This window comes from Jaculus jaculus, chromosome 6 (genome assembly GCF_020740685.1).
Source record: "Jaculus jaculus isolate mJacJac1 chromosome 6, mJacJac1.mat.Y.cur, whole genome shotgun sequence".
NCBI lineage: Eukaryota > Metazoa > Chordata > Mammalia > Rodentia > Dipodidae > Jaculus > Jaculus jaculus.
This window is the reverse complement of record NC_059107.1, coordinates 101442077-101457173: the sequence shown is the minus strand read 5'-3', so window position 1 is coordinate 101457173 and position 15097 is coordinate 101442077. Positions and strand designations below refer to the sequence as shown.

Sequence of the window (15097 nt, the reverse complement as noted above, 5' to 3'; positions counted from 1 at the left end):
AACACAAGATATACAAGCTATAAAGGAAATAATTATTAGGGGCTGGGGAAATGGTTGAATACTTAAAGGCACTTGCTTACACAGCCTGGTTCAATTCCCTAACATACACGTATAAGCCAGATGCAAAAAGTGGCACAAGCATCTGGTGTTTGAAGCAGCAAGAGACCCTGGCCTAGACAGACAGACAGACAGACACACACACACACGCACACACAATATTAGGAGCTATAGCGCAGTAGTAGAGCACTTGCCTAGCATGAGCAAGGCCCTGGGTTAGATTCCCAGAATCTTAAAAGAAAAAAGAAAGAAGGGCACAAGGCATGACGCCTCATGTTTATAATCCCAGCATTTTAGATGTTGAGGCAGGAGTACTGCCATGAGTTCAAGGCAAGTCTGGGCTATAGAGTGAGATTGTCTCAAAAACAAAACAAAACAAAACACTAGGGCACTGAAGAGATGGCTTAGTTGTTAAGGCACTTGCCTGCAAAGCCAAAGGACCCAGGTTTGATTCCCTAGTACCCATGTAAAACCAGATGCACAAGGTAGCAAATGCATCTGGAGTTTGTTTGCAGTGGCTAGAGGTCCTGATATGAAAATTCTCTCTCTCTACCTCTCCTAAATATAGATATGGAACAAAACAAAACAAAAATGAACAAAAGAAAATTAAATTGGAAATTTCTGGTAGGAATGTTAATTGATGCAGCTATTATGGAAAACAGTCCAGCATATCCTAAGAAGCTGAACAGAATTACCACAGACCATATTCCACTCCTAGGTGTAAACACTGAAGAACTGAAGCCAGACTCAAACGGATGCAACATTATTCAGAACAGTTGAAAGGCTGTAACAAACAAGTGTACACACATCAACAGGTGGATAGATAGACAAAACAGGACATCTGCACAATGGAAGATTATTAAGTCATACAAGTAATAAATCTCTGATACATGCTATATGGTTAAAAAAATACACTAAGTACCCCAAAACCAAATGTTTTATAATTCCACTGACATGAGGCACTGGCACATAAAGTCAAAAGAAGAATGAGGGTGGAGGGAGGGGAAAATAGGGAATTGTTTAATGAGTACAGCATTTCTATTGGGAATGATGAAAGGGTTATGGAAATAATGATAAGGGCTACAGAACCTTGTGACTATACTTAACATCACTGAACCATACAACCAACGATTAGAATGGTAACCTTTCAGCATTCAGGAGGCCGGGGAGGAGGATCACCATGAGTTTGAGGCCAGCCTGAGGCTACAGTGAATTCCAGGTCAGCTTGGGCTAGAGCAAGACCCTATCTCGAAAAACCAAAAAAAAATTTTTTTTTAAATTAAAAAAATGGTAACTTTTATATTGTATATACTTTCCCATAATTAAAAATACTAATAGGGGCTGGAGAGATGGTTTAACAGTTAAGGCGCTTGCCTGCAAAGCCAAAGGACCTCAGTTCTATTCCTCAGGACGTACGTAAGCCAGATGCACAAGGTGGCACATGCATCTGGAGTTCGTTTGCATTGGCTGTAGGCCCTGGTGTGCCCATTCTCTTTCTCTCTCTCTCACTCTGCCTCTTTCTCTCAATAAATAAATAAATTTTTAAAAATGAAAAAAATTTTTAAAAATGAAAACAATACTAATAAAAAGAGATGAACATCTGTATGTCCAAAAGAAGACATCAAATAAATAGACAGTGGTGCCAATTTACTAATAAAATATTCATTCCTACAACTCAGCATACTGCTTCTCAGTATTTCCCTGGAGAACCTACATATTCACAATAAACCCTGCACTGCCACACTTGGGTAAAGGAACATTACAGGGTTGGCACACAAGACCCACACGCTCTCATGGCCACCAAGCTAGATTCCACAAAGCATTAAATGGCAAAAGCATTAGCAAGGCAATTCCACTGAGGTGTAATTATTTGACTTGATAGTTGTTTTTTTTTTTTTAACATTTTTATTTATTTGTGACAGTGAGAGAGGAGAAGAATGGGCACGCTAGAGCCTCTTGGTGTGTCTGGCTGTACATGGGTATTAGGGAATTGAACTCAGACTAACAAGCTTTTCAAGCAAGTGCCTTTGACCACTGAGCTATCTCTCCAGCTCTTCTTCTTATTTATTGTTGTTGTTTTTTATGAGGTAGGGTCTCTAGACCAGGCTGACCTGGAACTAACTCTGTAGTTTAGGCTGGCCTTGAACTCACACTGATCCTCCTACCTCTGCATACCAAGTGCTGGGATTAAAGGCGTGCGCCACCACATCGGCTTTTTTTTTTCTTAAAATAGAGAGAGTGAGTGAGAGAGAGAGGGCCAGAGCCTTTCAGCCGCTGTGAACAAACTCTAGACGTGTGTGCCCCCTTCTGGGCATGCGTGACATGACATGCTTGCGTCACACGTGTCTGGCTATGCTTAGGATCAGGAGGATTCAAACAGAAATTCTTAGGCTAGCAGGGCCTGGTTGCTCACACCTTTAATCCCAGCACTTGGGAAGCAGAGGTAGGTGGATTGCCGTGAGTTCAAGACCAGACTGAAACTACATAGTGAATTCCATGTCAGCCAAAAAATAAAAAGGGTTCTTGGGTATCACAGGCTTAACCATTAAGCCATCTCTCTAGTCTTTGGCTTTTTTTTTTTTTTTGGACAGGCTCTTGCTATGTAAAGCAACTCACAATCCACCCCTCCTCACTGCCTCAGTCTCCTAAGTGCTACGTTTACAGGCATGCCGCACAACACTTGGCTACTTCTACCATTATTTTTGTGGTGTTAAGGATGGAACTCAAAGACGGCCATGTACATTCTAGGTAACTATTCTACCACTGAGCTACACTCTCAGCCAGGTGTTTAATTTTATAGCACAAAACAATATATACAGCTGGTTGTGGTAGTGCACATCAGTAATCCCAGCTCTTAGAATATAGAGGCAAGAAGATTAGGAGTTAAAGGCCAGCCTCAGCTACATATTAAAGTTTAGACCAACCTGGACTATAGGATACCCTATTCGAAAAAGCAAAATTTGCAGAAACAACACAAAGCCCAAAACAACACACACACGCCACATGGGGTGTGATGACATACACCTTTAATCCTAGACTGGGTGGCTGAGTCAAGGTCTGGGACTACAGGGTGAATTCTAGGTCAACCTGAGTTACAGTAGGGCCCTACCAAAAAACAAACAAGGGCTGGAGGGAGACTTAGCAGTTAAGGCATTTGCCTGCAAAGACAAAGGACCCGGGTTCAATTCCCCAAGACCCACATTAGCCAGATGCACTAGGGGGCACATGCATCTGGAGTTCATTTGCAGTGGCTGGAGGCCCTGGCACTCCCATTCTCTCTGTCTCCCTCTTTCTCTCTGTCAAATAAATAAATAAAATTTTAAAAGTGATTAAAAACAAATAAACAGGGGGCTGGAGAGATGGCTCAGAGGTTAAAATGCTTGTGTGTGAAACCTAATGACCAAAGTTCAATTCCTCAGTACCCATGCAAAGCCTCATACACAAAGTGGTACGTGCATCTGGAGTTTGCAGTGGCTAGAGGCCTGGGTGAGCCCATTTCTCTCATATCTCTCTCTCTGTGTTTACCTGTCTCTGCTTCCAAATAAATAAATAAATAACCCAGATATGAAGCAAACCTAGGAAAATACTTGTTAGTAGATTTGTGGGTCTCTATGATATTACTTTTTGTAAACTTGAAACACATCATAATTAAGGGGGGAAAAAAAAAACAGATACTGCTAGAATAATAAAGCCCTAAACTAGGGATCCAAAAATTCATTTAATTCCATATTGCTAATCAGTGTTATCAAACTTCGTGGAAACAACTGTTTTTTTATTGTTTGTTGAGATAGGGTCTCACTCCGGAGCATGGCAATCCTCTTGCTTCAGCCTCCCAAGTGAGGCACCATATCCACCTGAACTCATAGCAATCCTCCTACCTCTGCCTCCAGAGGGGAAGGTCTGAGATTGAAAGTATGTGCCACCATCCTCGGCTGAGGCTGCTGATTTTGTTTTTGTTTTTCAAGGTAGGGTCTCACTCTAGCCCAGGCTGACCTGGAATTCACTATGTAGCCTCAGGCTGGCCTTGAACTCATGGCAATCCTCTTACCTCTGCCTCCTGAGTGCTAGGATTAAAGGCATGTGCCACCATGCCTGGCTAAAAAATAATTCTTATTTATTTGCAAGCACACCAGGGCTTCCTGCCACTACAGACAAAGTCCAGATGCATGCTCTGCTTTGTGCATCTGGCTTTACGTGGATATGGGGAATCAAACCCAGGCCCTCAAGCTTTGCAAACAAGTGCTTTAACCACTGAGCTCTCTCTCCAGTCCTCCTCTTTTTAAATTTTTAAAAAATTTTATCTACTTATTTGTTTTGAGAGAGAGATAGAAAGGGGCAGATATATAGAAAGAATGGGTGTGCCAGGGTCTCTAGCTACTGCATACAAACTCTAGAAGCATGAGCCACCTTGTACATCTGGCTTACATGGATACTGGGGAATCAAACCTGTGTCCTTAGGCTTTGCAGGCAAGTGCCTTAGCTGCTGAGGCATCTCTCCAGCCCCTCCTCTTTTTTTTTAATTTTTTTATTTTTTGAGGTAGGGTCTCACTCTAGCTCAGGCTGACCTGGAATTCACTAGTAGTCTCAGGTTGGCCTCGAACACACGGTGATTTTCATACCTCTGCCTCCCGAGTGTTGGGATTAAAGGTGTGCACCACCATGCTAGGCTCTAATTTTATTTTTTGGGGTGCGTGTGGTGTGCATGTGTATGTTCATGTGTTGGCACATATTTGCACGTGTGCATGTGCATGTGGAGGTCAGAAGTTGATGACAGGTATCTTCCTTGGTGACCCTCTACCTCATTGATTGAGACAGGATCTCACAGTAACCCTGCAGTTCACCAACTCAACTAGACTACCTAGCTAGCACGCCCTACAGACCCTCTTGTTTTTGCCTCCTTGGTGCTGGGATCACAGGTACACACTGCCACACTGACTGGCTTTTTAATTTTTTTTTTGTTTATTTTTACTTATTTATTGAGAGTAACAGAGACAGAAAGAGGCAGAGAGAGAGACACACACACACAAATGGAATGGGCACTCCAGCCACTGCAAAGGAACTCCAGATGCATGTACTACCTACACCTGGCTTTTACATGGGTTCTGGGGATGGAACTCTGGTCCTCAAGCTTACACAGCAAGCACTTTGCTCACTGAGCCATCTCTCCAGCCTTGTTGCATTAAAAAAAAATTCTTTTATATTTATCCATTTTGAGAGAGAAAGTGAGGGGGGCAGGCAGTCAGCGAGAGAGAATGGGCACACCAGAGCATCCATCCACTACAAACAAACTCCAGATGCATGTATCCCCTTGTGCATCTGGCTTACGTGGGTACTGGGGAATGGAACCTGGGTCCTTAGGCTTCACAGGCAAGCACCTTAACCACTAAGCCATCTCCCCCACCCTGCTGCATTTTCTTAATGGCATTCTGTTCCTTTAAAGGATTTTATCCTACCACCAGAGATGACAAGGCTTCACTCCACCTGCCTTGAGCTCCTACTATCTGCTTGGATACCTGACAGTCACATAGAAGGATGATAATCAAAACCAAACTCTCCATTTTCCTTCACCACACATCTCTTCCTGTCACCACACCTATGTCTGTAGCAGGAATCACCATCTACCCAAAAAATCTGTCTTGACCTCTCTCTCTTTTCAGTTCATCCTTCACTCTAAATCTCTCTCAAGAAAATTACACTTTAACCCCCATCACCTGGATTACTGTCTCACCTAACTGACTGCTCAGTCACTGGCTCTCCTCCAGTCAGAGTGAGCCTCCAAAACCAAAAGGGAATCTGTTGTTTTGTTTACAGTATCTCCTTAACTGTCTCATGGGTGTCCAAACTCAACACAGACATGGAGCCTCTCACAAGCTGTCACCTGTCCCCTCACAAGCTCCTCACTCATCCCCCACACCTCCTTCCTAGAATGGACCCCTCAGGCCCTACGAACATGTGTTGTTCCTTGACACTTGCCCCAGGTCTTTTTTCTGTACTCACTGACTCTTCTGCTTGCCTGGCCCTCTTCTCTCCCTCCCTCCCTCCTCTCTAGTCCTGCCAGGTTAACTTTCCACCCTCTGTCCATCAGTTCAAAGGTCACTTTCCTTCCAGGCCTTCTCTTAGCCCTCCTCTCAGCGCCTCCTTTGTGGTCCCCTGTGCATGTCACCTGGCATTGCTGGTCCTGCTTGCTGTGCGGTTTGTTCAGAGAACACCTGTCTCAGGGTGAGGGGCACCATCACCCTCTATCCCCAGGAGACAGAGCATGTGTTCAACAGACTGGAGGAAGGTGTGCCTCTGCTGTCAACTTTTGAACTACTAAAAGTACACACTGTCAAGGAACATATGAGCACAATGAAATGACTGTGATAACAGATGCTACATGTTACATGGTGGCCTGTGAGTACACATGTGGGTGTCTGTAGAGAGCATTAAAGAAACTCTATTAAATATCTAAGTCAAGGAAGGTGGAATTTGAACTGGCTTATCATTCATTCCATACATTCAGTAAATAACTGGGCACTTACTTGGCACCAGGCACCATTCTAAGAACTAAGGACACAGCAAGAACCAGGCAAATATTGTCCCTCCCTTCCTGGAGGTTATCTTGTGGTAGGAGAGGCAGATATTAAACTTAAGATAATTTCAGGTAATAATACATGTTTTTTCTTTCCTTTCTAGTTCTTTTTCCTTTTTTTTTTTTTTTTGTCAGGGTTTCACCACTCTGGCCCAGGCTAACTCAGAACTCACTCTGTAGCTCAGGTTGGCCTCAAAGTCACAATGCTCCTCCTACCTTGGCCTCCCAAGTGCTGGGATCAAAGGCATAAACCATCAAACCCAGCTACTTTTTATTTTATTTATATTTATTTTATTTTGGGGGAGGGAGGAGGAAGAAAGAAAAGGGGAAGAGAAGGGCTGTGAATGCCAGGCTCTCCTGTCACTGCAAATGATCTCTAAACGTATGTGCCACTTTGCACATCTGGTTTTATGTAGGCACTGGGAAGTTGCACCTGTGCTGTTAGGCTTTGCAACCTTTAACTGCTGAGCCATCTCTCCAGCCCTACTTTTGATATTTTTTTGAGTATTTTTATTTTACTCTGTGTGTGTGTGTGTGTGTGTGTGTGTGTGTGTGTGTGTACACCAGGGCCTCTTGATGCTACATTAGACACTTGTATCCAGTTTACCTGGGTGGCCTGGGAATTAAACCTGGGCCAGATTATAAACTGTCCTTATAAGCAAACACCTCTAGTCGCTGAGCCACCTTCCCAGCTCCCAAGAGTACTTTTATTTATTTAACTTTGTGTGTATGTGTGTGCCACAATGAGCATGTGGAAGTCAGAGGCCAACACTGGGGTGCTGGTCTGCACCTCCCACCTTGTTTGAGAGAGGATCTCTCTTGTTTGCTGCTGCTTATGTCAGACTAACTGACCAGCGAGCTTCTGGATTCTCCTGATCTGCCTCCCACTGCCATGGGTACTCTGGGGTTACCGATGCACACTCTACTTGCACCCACCTTCTACACGATTCTGGCGATCTGAACCCAGGTCAGCAGGCCTGCACAGATGCGCTGAATTGCTGGGCGATCTTCCCAGCCCTTGTTTCTCTTTTGAGACTGAGCTTCATGTAACCCAGACTGGCCTAAAGCTCTCAACTGTGGAAATGAGACTAACCTCAAACTCATGGTGATCCTCCTGCCTCAGCCTCTCAAATGCTGGGATTACCATGGCTGGCTAAGAATACATGCTTCGAAGCACATTAAACACTATACACGCTTACCAGGGTGAGAGTGGAAGAGTGTGTGTGTGTCAGACCTCTCTGTAGAAGTCAGTTGTGCCAGTCATAGTGGTATACAACTTTACTCCCAGTACGCAGGAAGCAGAGGAAGAAAGAAGGGTCACCGTGAGTTCGAGGCCACCTGAAACTACACAGTGAATTCCAGATCAGGGACAGCCTGGGCTATAGCAAGACCCTACCTCAAAAGAACAAAAAAGTATCATTCGCATATAAGCTGAAAAAGAGGGAAGCAGCAGCCATTCAAATATCTGTGGAAGACTGTCCCAGGCGGAGGGAACAATGAGACCCACTGGTTCAAAGGACAGAAAGAAAGCTACTGTAACAGAAACACAATGAGTATTTTTATCTCCAGCCTAGATCATGTCCTTAATTCCAGAATTACAGAACTAACTGCCAACTGAAAATCCCCACTGAAATGTCTAACAGGCACCCTGACCTTCATATGTCCAAAACCAACCTAATTTCCTTCTCAGAACCTGCTTTCATACTTTAGTAACTGACAATCCTATCATTTACAACAGTTAAAGCTAAAAACCCTTGGAGTCATCTTAACTCTGCCTGTGGTGGTTTGATCAGGTGTCCCCCATAAACCTAGGTGTTCTGAATGCTAGGTTCCCAGCTGATGGAGGTTTGAGAATTAACGCCCTCTGGAGGTGGTGTATTGTTGGGAGTGGGCTAATGGATGGTATAGCCAGTTTCCCCTTGCCAGTGTTTGACACACTCTCCTGTTGCTATTGTCCATCTTATGTTGGCCAGGGGGTGATGTCCACTCTCTGCTGATGGCACTGTTTTCTCCTGCCATCGTGGAGCTTCCTCTCAAGCCTGTAAGCCGAAATAAATCTCTTTTTCCCACAAGATGATCTTGGTTGGGTGATTTCTTATAGCAATGTGAACCTGACTCCAATAGTAAAGTGGTACCAAGAGTGGGGTTGCTGCTAGACACCTGACTGTGTGGCTTTGGACTTTTAGAGTTGATTTTCAAGAGGAATGTGGAAGGATTTGAAACCTTGACCTAAGAGATGCCCTTGCAGTGCTGTAAGTACAGCTTGATGGGCCGTCTTGGACAGAGTTGAAAGACCTTAATGCAGTAAGAACTATGGACTGAGAGGTTTGGCTTATGAGGGTGAGAAAGAGCTTTGCTTGGCCTGGGCTAGCAGTTTGTGTGCGAAGCTTGCTCTTATGCCTGGGTCCTGAGAAGCTGTGCAGGGTTGCTTTGCATAGAAATGAACTGGTGTGAGCAGAGGGATATGGCACAGAAAAAAAAAGAAATCTTTGGGCCTAAATTGCTGTCCATTCACCTGCAAATTGTATGAGAGATTACAACCTTTCAAATTGGGCTAGCTGACCTGCACTGGGGCAACAGGAAGAATGTAGACTCTTTTGGAGGGGTCTGAGTGCTCAAGGAATATCCTGTTCTTCAAAGTCTGCTTTATTACCCCCGGATTAACAAACTGGCACCCTAGCTGGTATTGTGGAGTACAAGAAATGCAGGAAAGAGAGGGTCATTGAGTTTGCAACATGGTCTTGTGTTTTGGAAATGGCCATGGGCAGTGTGAAGCAGGTTTGCTGGTTGCCTGCATGGAGACCCCATGGGGCCATGAGGATGAACCGTGGCTTGCAGTGGAGACCCAGTGGAGATGCCGGGACCATGAGATGGCTGCTAAGGAAAGCTGCCAGCCCCAGTGAAGTTTTCCAGCTAGCTGGAGGGGCAGGCCTGGGACTCCAGAGACTGGTTGCTGGTTAGAATTATCGGACTCGGAGATTTGTCACTGGCTAGAGTTGTTGAACTTGAAGCTATAGCATTTGATGTTTGCACTGATTGTTTTAAATCTTGCATTGGCTGAATGTTTCTTTGCTTTGCCCAATGCCATCTTTTGCCGTGTGAATGTTTATTCTGTGCCATTATGGGATTTTGAGATTTTTTGGTATGATGGCTCAGTTAAAAGATCCTGGACTATAGGAATGTTTGAACATCATTGAGATTGATAAAAACTATGGGACTTTTAAAGTTGGACAGAAGGCACTGCATTTTATATCATGTATGGCTATCAGTTTATGGGGGCCTGGGATGGGATGTGGTGGTTTGATTCAGGTGTCCCCCATAAACTTAGGTGTTCTGAATGCTAGGTTCCCAGCTGATGGACATTTGGGAATTAATGTCTCCTGGAGGGAGTGTATTGTTGGGGGCGGGCTTATGGGTGTTATAGCCAGTTTCCCCTTGCCAGTGTTTGGCACACTCTCCTGTTACTATTGCCCACCTTATGTTGGCCAGGAGGTGATGTCCACCCTCTGCTCATGCTATCATTTTCCCCTGCTATCATGGAGCTTCCCCCTTGAGCCTGTAAGCCAAAATAAACCTCTTTTTCCCACAAGCTGCTCCTGGTTGGAGGATTTCTACCAGCAATTCGAACCTGACTGCAACACTGCCGCATATTCAACACAAGTCTTAATGACTCTTACTTCAAAATATATCCACAACAAGATGTATGTGAATACAACCATAAATGTATGAATGTGCCATAATGGGGAGATGGCTCAGTGGTGAAACGTGCTTGTTTGCAAAGCCTATCGATCTGGGTTCAATACCAGTACCCATGTAAAGTAAGATACACAAAGTGGCACATGTATCTGGAGTTTGTATCTAGCGGCAAAGAGGCCCTAGTATGCCCAAACTCTCTCTCTCACACACATACAAATAAATGAATAAAGATTAAAATGTCATAACGAAATCCATTATTAAAAAATACATTATTGGAGGGGCTGGAGGGATGGCTTGGCAGTTAAGGCACTTGCCTGCAAAGCCAAAGGTTCTAGGTTCAATTTCTCAGCACCCATGTAACCCAGATGCACAAGGTGGTACATGCATCTGGAGTTTGTTTGCAGTGGCTGGAGCCCCTGGTGCACTCATTCTCTCTCAAATAGATAAGTAAAAATAAAATTTATAAAATACATATTGGGCTGGAGAGATGGCTTAGCGGTTAAGGCACTTGCCTGCAAAGCTAAGGACTCATGTTTGACTCTTCAGATCCCACTTAAGCCAGTCGCACATGTGCACAAGGTGGCCCACCTGTCTGGAGTTTGATTATAGTGGCTGGAGGCCCTGGTGCACCAATTCTCTCTTTCTCACTCACTCTCACTTTCTTGCATTAAAAAAAGGGGGGGGGGGAGGTTAGAAGCCAGACGTGGTGGTACACGTCTTTAATCCCAGCACTTGGGAGGCAGAAGTAGAAGGACTGCATGAGTTTGAGGCTACTCTGAGAATTCCAGGTCAGCCTAGGCTAGAGCAAGACCCTATCTTGGTGGTGGTGGTGTGTGTGTGTGGGGGGGGAAGGCCAGTCTGTTGGGCTTGCTTCAAAAATAATACTTTTTGTTTGCTTGTTTGTTTGTTTTTGAGGTAGGGTCTCACTCTAGCTCAGGTTGACCTGGAATTCACTATGTAGTCTCTGGGTGGCCTTGGACTCACAGTGATCCTCCTACCTCTGCCTCCCAAGTGCTGGGATTAAGGGCATGTGCCACCACGCCCTGCTCTAAAAATAATACATTATTATGTAAACTGCCAAAAATCAATTAGTAATTTTTATAAAATGTGACCATTTCCCACCATGTCCACTGCTACCATCCTGGTCAGTGCTAAAGTCTCTGGATCCTACCCTTTGTGTAAAACGGAATCACTACAGGGTTCCCAGGACTGGGCACAGAAGTGACATCACGTGCTTATGATATAGAAGAGCAAGCTCATACCCCCAAGCCCCCTTGATTTGGATATTATGGCAGTACTTATGCTACAGATCATAGCCAGCATTGCAATCAATGTTCAAGGAGTCTTTCCAACCCAGGGGCCTGGGGACTCAACACTTAGTAGTGCACAAGTGACTTGATCTTTAGAGAGCTAGTGCTGGTCTCCATGGAGGTCTGTGTCCACTGGGGAACCTTCCTCACGTGTGCCAGCTGGCCTGACTACCCACTGCTTCCACTTGGCTATAAGCCGGGACATAAGGAGCACGACTACACGGCTAGCAGTGGTGACACAAATGAGAACTTAAGGTACCAATAACAAAACAAAACTTTTGTTTTGTTAAGATAGCTTCTGGCTATACAGTTCAGGCTGCCCTTGAGCTCACTGTCTTTTCATCTCAGCCTCCCAACCACGCCCAACTAAAGACAGGGTGTGTGTGTGTGTGTGTGTGTGTGTGTGTGTGTGTGTGTGTCGCGCGCACTCGCGTAGGTACAGACGTACATATGCATGTGTGTGGAGAGCAAAGGACAACCTTGGGTGTCACTGTGCAGGTGTGTCTACTTTGTTTGAGATAGGGTTTCTCACTGGCTTGGAACTCACCATGCAGGTGGGACTGGCTAGCCAGTGAGCGCTGAGGACCAGGCAGGAGGCTCATGAGTTCAAGGTCAGTCTGGGCTATCCAGTGAGCCCTGGGGCTATCAAGTCAGTGAATGAAGCACGGAGGAATAATGTGAAGAAAGAAGAGTAAAATACTGGCACTAACATTTAAAGCTTAGGTGACAGAAAAAAAATACTGCAGAGACTATTAAGTGTGGCTGGGCAAGGGGAGAGAAGGTAGTCTATGGGAAATGCTGAGTTGAAGTACTTCTGAAAGTCTAGGCAGTCACATTTAGCTGGCAGCTGGAAATGAGCCTGAAACTAAATCCCAGGCCTGGGAGAGATTCTCCTGATTAAAATATACAACCTGCTCCTGTCCCTTTTAATGTGGGTTGTTATTCTGGGTGGGTCAACTTCCTTCTCTTAAAAGACTTACCCGAACCTCAGCTTCCCGAGGTCTCCCATTGAGGTCACACTTGGACCCATTGCCGTAGGTTTGGCTGTGGTAGCGTTTCATGCGGTGCTGCTTGGAGGCCTGGAGAAGGCATCAGGCAGGGTGGAAGGGGTATGAGAAAACAAGCTAGGTGAAAAAAAAAAAAAGCACCATGCCCCCACAAGTATCTAACACAATGGGAATCTAGAATCCAAGATGGTCACCAAACCCCAAGGAACATACCAGCTAACCCTGACCCTCCCCTCTTGTCTGGGCTCTTAGTCTGCACCCAGCCCATCTCCCTCCCAAGCCCACACTACTTCCACCTTGGCTGTTTCATCATCCCAGTCGAAAGCCGATTGGTAGTAGCCCAGATAGAGGATGTCACCCTTGATCTCTGAATCTGCAAGGGAAACCACAGCAAAGCACATTATTCTCTCTTCAAAACAAAACAAAACAAAACATATTTATTGGGCTGGAGAGATGGCTCAACGGTTAAGTGTTAAGTGTGCTTCCATGCACAAGCATAAGGGCCTGAGGAGACCTGGGACTGGCCAAGTTCAAACCTCCAGAATCCATGTAAACAGCTGGGCATGGCCATGTGTGCCTATAACCCCAGTCCACAAAGGGAAGCAGAGACCAGGAAACTGCCTAGACTCAAGAGAAGTAGCAGGCTTCAGTACCAACCAGCAAGACTCTGGCTCAAACAAGAATGGGCAGAAGAGGATTGGAGAGATGGCTTAGTGGTCAAAGCATTTCCTGTGAAGCCAAAGGACACAGGTTCGATTCCCTAGGACCTGCATAAGCAAGATGCACAAGGTGGCACATGCGTTTAGAATTCATTTACAGTGGCTGAAGACCTTAGCCTGCCCATTCTCTATCTGCCTTTTTTGTTTTGTTTTGTTTTTGGAAGTAGGGTCTCACTCTGGCCCAGGCTGACCTGGAATTCACTATGTAGTCTCAGGGTGGCCTCAAACTCATGGTGATCCTCCTACCTCTGCCTCCCAAGTGCTGGGATGAAAGATGTGCACCACCAAGCCTGGCTTATCTGCCTCTTTCTAGCTCTCACTCAAATAAATAAATAAAATTAAAATTTAAAACTAACAACAACAACAAAAGAATAGGCAGAAGAGTGATGGGGTAGGACAATCCAGTGTTCTGTTCCAGCTACCATAGGTAGCATCCTTCACCACAGAAGAGCGCCTGGGGCCCTGCAAGGCACATACACATGTGCACACCACACACACATACGCACACACTTACATACACATAAACAAACAAATACTGATTTTTTTTTTTGTGTGTGTATGTGTGAGCACATACGTATGTGAGTACTAACTTATTTTTTTGAGCATATGTGTGTTATATGTGGGCACATAAGTACTGATTTATTTTTTGTGCATGTGTGTGTTACATGTGGGCAAACATGCATGTGAGTAGACATGTGTGCTTAGGCATGTGGAGGACAAAAGATAACCTGAGGTGGTGTTTCTCGGGTATGCTGTCCACCTGTTTGAAACAGGGCCGCTCCTGTGCTGGACCTGAGAGGGAAGCTGGTTCCCTCCTGGCTAGGCCTCACAGTGCTGAAAGTGCTACGGGAGCTGCTAGAGGACAACAGTCACCAACAGCCAAAGCAGGGAATCCTGCAAACTATGACATCAACCAGCCAGGCCAGAAGCACACATCTGTGCGATAGTGGCCCACGGCCTTTGCATGTAACTAACTCTCTGGCTGAGGACAGAACTCGGACGTGATACTGGGAACCAAGTCAGAAACCCATAGATAAGAAGCTCACATACTGCAGAGATAAGCACACACTGCTCTTTGGATAAGAAGAGTAGCCACAGACATCAAAAGCTCTTCAAGGGGCTAGAGAGATGGCCTAGTGGCTAAGGCATTTGCCAGTAAAAGCCAAAGGACCCAGATTCGAATCCCTAGGACCCATGTAAGCCACATACACGAGGTGGTGCATGCATCTGGAGTTCGTTTGCAACGGCTGGAAGCCCTGGCAAGTCCATTCTCTATCTCTCTCTCTCTCGCCCAAATAAATAAATATATTTTTTTAAGTGTCTCAAATAACTATGTTTATCTCCTTTAATCCAAGCTGCTCTCAATCTTGGTTGGAGAATCTATTTTATTTTATAGACAGCAGAGAAAACAAGGGAGACCCAAGATCCATCAATACAAGAAAAGATAGCTGACTATTGTAAGATGTCTCATGTCTATGTGGGAGCAACTGCAGAGGAATTGGTAACATGGCACTGCTACCTGACAACCATCTTCAGGGAGATGGTGGCAGACACTGATCAATCAAAGCTCATCAAAGCAGAAATTCAGAGGGTACAGAAAGCTCAGTACTAAGTCAGACTACTAACAAGCCTGCCCAGGCTCTCAGGAAACATTTTGGAAGAGGAGCAGAAAGATTTTTAAGAGCCACAGACAAAAAGAAAAGGAAAGAACAAGAAAAACAAAATAAATAAACACCT

General features: G+C 45.0%; 1 protein-coding gene across 2 annotated transcripts in view; it reads right to left on the bottom strand.

The window, feature by feature from the left end:
• Positions 1-15097, bottom strand: part of Os9 (OS9 endoplasmic reticulum lectin) — a 36893-nt gene that overhangs the window by 18859 nt on the left and 2937 nt on the right. For both annotated transcript variants that reach the window (XM_004650503.2, XM_045152706.1), the window contains exons 4-5: positions 12938-13014; positions 12615-12713 (exon numbers count right to left, since the gene is read on the bottom strand). In XM_004650503.2, the coding sequence (XP_004650560.1) occupies positions 12615-12713; positions 12938-13014 (176 nt within the window). The remainder of the gene's footprint in view (positions 1-12614; positions 12714-12937; positions 13015-15097) is intronic.